This window comes from Suncus etruscus, chromosome 7 (assembly GCF_024139225.1).
Source record: "Suncus etruscus isolate mSunEtr1 chromosome 7, mSunEtr1.pri.cur, whole genome shotgun sequence".
Classification (NCBI taxonomy): Eukaryota; Metazoa; Chordata; class Mammalia; order Eulipotyphla; family Soricidae; genus Suncus; species Suncus etruscus.
This window is the reverse complement of record NC_064854.1, coordinates 43,720,947-43,726,946: the sequence shown is the minus strand read 5'-3', so window position 1 is coordinate 43,726,946 and position 6,000 is coordinate 43,720,947. Positions and strand designations below refer to the sequence as shown.

General features: G+C 42.4%; 1 protein-coding gene across 1 annotated transcript in view; it reads left to right on the top strand.

Moving 5' to 3' along the window:
• The first annotated feature begins 5,592 nt into the window (after positions 1 to 5,592).
• Positions 5,593 to 6,000, top strand: part of LIN9 (lin-9 DREAM MuvB core complex component) — a 75,559-nt gene continuing 75,151 nt past the window's right edge. The window contains exon 1 of the mRNA XM_049776505.1: positions 5,593 to 5,675. Coding sequence (XP_049632462.1) covers positions 5,673 to 5,675 — 3 coding nt within the window. The 5' untranslated portion in view covers positions 5,593 to 5,672. The remainder of the gene's footprint in view (positions 5,676 to 6,000) is intronic.

The following is a 6,000-nucleotide window of genomic DNA, read 5'->3' as shown; positions in this document are numbered from 1 at the left end:
TGGTCCCTTGCCAGAGGCAATTTCTGAGCACAGAGCTAGGAGTAACCCCTGAGTGTGCCGCTGGGTATGACCCAAAATACAAAAAAAAAAAAAAAAAATCAGCCCTGGCAGTCTGGGGCACCATATGAGACGCTGGGAATTGACCAGGTCGCTCCCACATTAGCCACATGCAAGGCAAATGCCCTACTGCTACAATATTTCTCTGGCCACCCATTGTATCTGCAGCCTTTAAAATCCTTCCATTTTCTGTTCCTCTTTCCTAACTTCTCCTTTCTTTTTGTTTTCTTTTTCCTATGCCAGCAATTGAACCCAGAACTTCACATTGAAGGTGTGAGTTCTATCAACAAGCCACATTTTCTACATTTTTTTTTCTTTCACTCTATTACCACTTGTTTTTTGTTTACTGACTATACTCAGTGGTGGTGTTCCAGGTTTACTCCTGCGTCTATGCTCAGGAACCACTCCTGGCAGGACTCAGGGAATCATATAGGGTCCTGGGAACCTGCATCAGCTGCATGCAAGACCTTTCTGTCCAACCCCTCTTCTGGTTTTTTATTTGGCAGTCATACCTGGTGGTACTCAGAGGTAACTTCTGACTGTTTGCTCAGGAATGATCCCTGGCAGTACTCATGGGATAACTATCTGATGTACTGGAGTTTATATCGGTGGGATAGAAGGCAAGTACCTTGACCATTATACTGTTTTCTAGCCTCTCCGCTCCAACTTTTTTTGGTTTTTGGGTCGCACCTGTACAGCACTCAGGGGTCACTCCTGGCTCTATGCTCAGAAATCGCTCCTGACAGGCTTGGGAGACCATATGGGATGCCGGGACTTGAACCACTGTCCTTCTTCATGAAAGGCAAATATCCTACCTCCATGCTATCTCTCCGACCCCTCCACTCCAACTTTTTATCTTTGCCTCCATATATGTCAGCTCCCTTTCTCTTTTCCTTCTCTGGCATACTTCTGGGATGAAGGCCCAAAGTTGCTTCTTTCTCTATACTCTTCATTTCTTTTCTTTACATATTTTTTCTCATTGAAAGGTATTCATTTCTTTCTCTGGTTTTAGCAGGGACCAGAGGAGGGTTCAACAGGTGGCGCTCAGGGGTTTTTCCTGGTTATGTGTTTAGGGATCACTTCTGACAAGCTTAGGGTACCATATGGGATGCCAGGGATAGGACTGGGTCAGTCGAAGGCAAGGCAAGTGCCTACTCACTGTACATAGTTGCTGGTGCCAGACCTCCATTTCTTACAACTTCAACAAAAACTTCATCTATGACTCTACTGTTTTGCCTTACCTTATCTGAATTTTGGTCTGTAACTTGAATGGCCAATTATTTCTAAGTGCATATCTTTTTTTTGGGGGGGGATGTCACACCTGGCAGCACTCGGGTTACTCCTGGCTCTGTGCTCAGAAATCGCACCTGCCAGACTTGGGGGACCATATGGGATGCCGGGATTTGAACTGCCGTCCTTCTGCATGCAAGGCAAACGCCCTACCTCCATGCTATCTCTCTGGCCTCTAAGTGCACATCTTTTGTTGGGGGTAAGGGGAAGTCACATCCAGCAGTGCTCAGTGTCTATGCTTAGATTTCACTCCTTTTGGGGCTCAGGGGACCGTATGTGTTACCTGGGATTGAACCTGAGTCACCCATCTAGGCCTAGTAACAGCCATGTCCACTTTAGTATCTCTCTGGCCCCTCTAAGCATCTATCTTTCCATTGATTTAAACACAGAACTGCTAATGTTAAATGAACCACTTTTACCCCAAGTCAAAATTTTTTCTCTCACTCTGGTTTTAAATAATATTGGTTTGTTTTTCATTGCAGGCTCTTCAGCAAAAGCCCTTGTTAGTTTAAAAGGTAAGAATCAGCATGATTCTTTAAGAATGGTATAAACGTGGAATTTGATTCTCTTAGTAATTTGAATTTAGAGTTTCTCTATGATTCATTATATCTTTTAAATACTGGTTTTCACTGATAGCTTTATATGCCAGGGATCCAACCCAGGGCTTCACATGCTGAGATGTATCCTTACTATATGAATTTAAACTTGGGCTGTTACATGAAAATTGTTGGTTATTGGTTCCATAAGAATTGCTCTTTATTGTTTTTTGTTTTGTTATGTTTTTCGGGGGTTACTCCTGGCTAAGCGCTCAGAAATTGCCCCTGGCTTGGGGGGACCATATGGGACACCAGGGATCAGTCCTTCCTAGGCTAGTGCTTGCAAGGAAGACCTTTACCTCTAGCGCCACCTCGCCGGCTCCGTAAGAATTGCTCTTGGTTGTTAAGACGATCTTAAGAATTTTTTTTTCTGGGCCAGAGTGATAGTACAGTGGGTAGGACATTTGCCTTCCACATGGCCAATCTGGGTTTGATCCCCAGCATCTCATAGGGTCTCCCGAGCCTACCAGGAGATATTCCTGACTGCAGAGCCAAGAGTAACCCCTGAGTACCTCCAGGTGTGGCTCCGAAACAAAACAAATAATTTTCTTTTCCTAAATTAGAAATTAAGGAACTGGGCCCAGAGAGACAGCACAGAGGCGTTTGCCTTGCAAGCAGCCAATCCAGGACCAAAGGTGGTTGGTTCAAATCCCGGTGTCCCATATGGTCCCCCGTGCCTGCCAGGAGCTATTTCTGAGCAGACAGCCAGGAGTAACCCCTGAGCACTGCTGGGTGTGGCCCAAAAACCAAAAAAAAAAAAAAAAAATTAAGGAACTTGGAACTTGGTAACTGAACATTTCAGATAAATATAAAGGACCAGGGCCGGAGAGATAACATGGAAGCAAGGCATTTGCCTTGTATGCAGAAGGATGGTGGTTTGAATCCCGGTGTCCCCTATGGCCCCTAGCCTGCCAGGAGCGATTTCTGAGCGCTTCTGGGTGTGACCCAAAAACAAAGCAAAACAAAAAAATGTAAAGGACCAGAGTAAGTAGTAGAGTGCTGGCATGTATAAGAACTTGTGCTTCAAAAACAAATAAAACCCCAAAAGATCAGTACTAGTATTCCTTTTTTTTTTTTTTTTTTTGATTTTTGGGTCATACTGGTGGTGCTCAGGGGTTATTCCTCGTTCTGTGCTCAGAAATCGCTCCTGGCAGGCACAGGGGACCACATGGGATGCCAGGATTCGAACCACCATCTGTCCTGGATCGGCTACATGCAAGGCAAATGCCCTACTGCTGTGCTAACTCTCCGGCCCCAGTAGTATTATTCCTTTTCTAAGAAAAAAAAGTTAGACATAATCCTTGGTCCCGGTCCTCCTCCTTCCTCCCAGTAACTGACATTCAATGTAGTTTATTTAAAATTTTTACCTTTTTTTTGTTTTTGTTTTTGTTTTTCGGGCCACACTCGTTTGATGCTCAGGGGTTAATCCTAGCTAAGCACTCAGAAATCACCCCTGGCTTGGGGGACCATATGTCCTGCCTGGGGATTGAACCTCGGTCTCGATCTTTCCTTGGCTAGAGCTTGCAAGTCAGACACCTTACCTCTAGCGCTACCTCTCGGGTCCCTACATTTTTACCTTTTGAGCAAAATTCTATTGGGTAAGTCAGTTTGGAACCATGTGTGATACTCTCAAAGGATCATTAGTAGTTTTATTTTTTATTTTTATGTATTTGGTGGGGAAGTGTTTTGGATCACATCTTGTGCTTATAAGACTATGTGGTTCCAGTATTAAACTGGGATTGGCCACATGCAAGGCAAGTGCCTTACCCCTTGTACAAATGAAAAACTCCATACTTGCTTGCCTTTTTGTTTGTTTTTGGGTCATACCCAGTGGTGCTCAGGGATTACTCCTGGTTTTGTACTCAGAAATTACTCCAGGCTCGGGGGCCCAGATGGAAGGCTGAGGATTGAACCCAGGTTGGCCGCGTACAAGGTAAAAGTCCTACCCACTGTGCAATTGCTGGACTCCTTACTTTCTGATGTTAAAGCTACTTGTTTTGTGCTTTGGGTAGGTGTTCTAGCAGATTGTCTTTCTGACTTTGAGAACACTCTTACCTTCTAGAATTACCCTTATTTTCGTAGCATAATCAACCTCATTTTACCTCTTTGCTTTTGTATTTTTTTTTTTTTTTTTTTAGATTTTTGGGCTTCACTGGTGATGCTCAGAAGGCATTTAAATTGCTATAAATTCAAGACTAAAATGAAATTTTTTCCTATTGTTCTGCCTTTTTTTTTGGTTTTTGGGCCACACCCAACGCTCAAGGGTTATTCCTGGCTATGAGCCCAGAAATCACTCCTGAATTGGGGGACCATATGGAACATCCGGGGATTGAACTGTGGTATGTCCCAGGCTAGTGCAGGCAAGGCAGGCACCTTACCACTTGCACCATCCCTCCGGCCCCTATTGTTCTGCTTTTAATTTGACTGTTTATAAGATAGTTCATGAAAAACTAAAATAGAGGATTTGTTAGAAATAAGTATATGCTTTAATATGAAAATTTATTTTTATGGGCTGAAGAGATAGGTATTTGCCTTGCACACAGCTGATCCAGGAGAGATGGTGATTCAAATCCCGGCATCCCATATGGTCCCCTATGCCTTTCAGGAGCAATTTCTGAGCACAAAGCCAGGAGAAACCCCTGAGTGCTGCCTAGTGTGACCCAACCTGCCCCCCCCAAAAAAAAAGAAAAAAAATCTTTTTTTTTTTGGTTTTTGGGTCACACCCAGCAGCGCTCAGGGGTTACTCCTGGCTCTACGCTCAAAAATCGCTCCTAGCAGGCTTGGAGGACCATATGGGGTGCCAGGATTTGAACCACCGTCTTTCTGCATGAAAGGCAAACGCCTTACCTCCATGCTATCTCTCTGGCCCCAAGAAAATTTATTTTTAATATCTTTATATTTTTTAATTTTGGGTCAGGCCTAGTTATGGTCAGGACTTAGTCCTGGCTCTACATTCAGATTACTCCCAACAGGACCAAGGACCATATGTTATGTTGAGGATTGAATCTGGGTTGGCAGGTGCAAGGCAAGTGTCCTACCTGTTATACTATTGCTCTAGCCTTATTATGAAAATGTAATACCATTCTAGATGTGTTACCTTATTATATTATCTAGAGCTTCACATATACTGAAATCTTTTTGTTTTAATTTTTTTTGTTTTGGGCCACACCTGACTATGCGCAGGGCTTACTTCTGGCTCTGCAATCAAGGGTCACTCCTAACTGGCTTAGTGGACTTAGAGAGCCAGGGATTGAACCTGTGCTGAATACATATAAGACAAGTACCTTGGGGGCCAGAGAGATAGCATGGAGGCAAGACATTTGCCTTGCACGCAGAAGGACAGTGATTCGAATCCCGGCATCTCATATGGTTCCCTGAGTTTGCCAGGAGTGATTTCTGAGCATAGAGACAGGAGTAACCCCTGAGCATTGCTGGGAGCAACCACCCCCCCCACCAGAAAAAAAGACAAGTGCATTACCCACTGTACTAATTCTTCGGCTTAGAAAATATTTTTACTTTTAATAAACTAAAATCATTGGTTTTTCTATATTTTAAATATATTGTTACTATGGCAATAGTCATAGTATGAATCCTTTGAATTGATTTAAATCTTATTAGTAATAATTATTTATTACAGAGGGAAGCTTATCTAACACATGGAATGAAAAATACAATTCGTTACAAAAAACACCTGTTTGGAAAGGAAGGAATACTGGCTCTACTGTGGAAATGGTAAGGAATTTATTTGTCTTAGAAAAATATGGATTATGATAGTAAGTTTTCTATATTGTCTTGTAAATTCTCATACCCCAGTAAAAGTTTTCCAGATTATTCTGTAATTCCAAATTTTTGAGCTCTTGTGTTCTTGATTAGTATTTTATCATATTTAGATCATTATCTACAATCTGTAATAATCTTATACTTAAAAACATCTAATTATTGTATTTTCCTTAAATAGACTAAATTCAAAGATCACAATAATCTGAAATTTTACTCTTTATTAGAATGTGAAAAAATGGGCCCGGAGAGATAGCACAACGGCGTTTGCCTTGCAAGC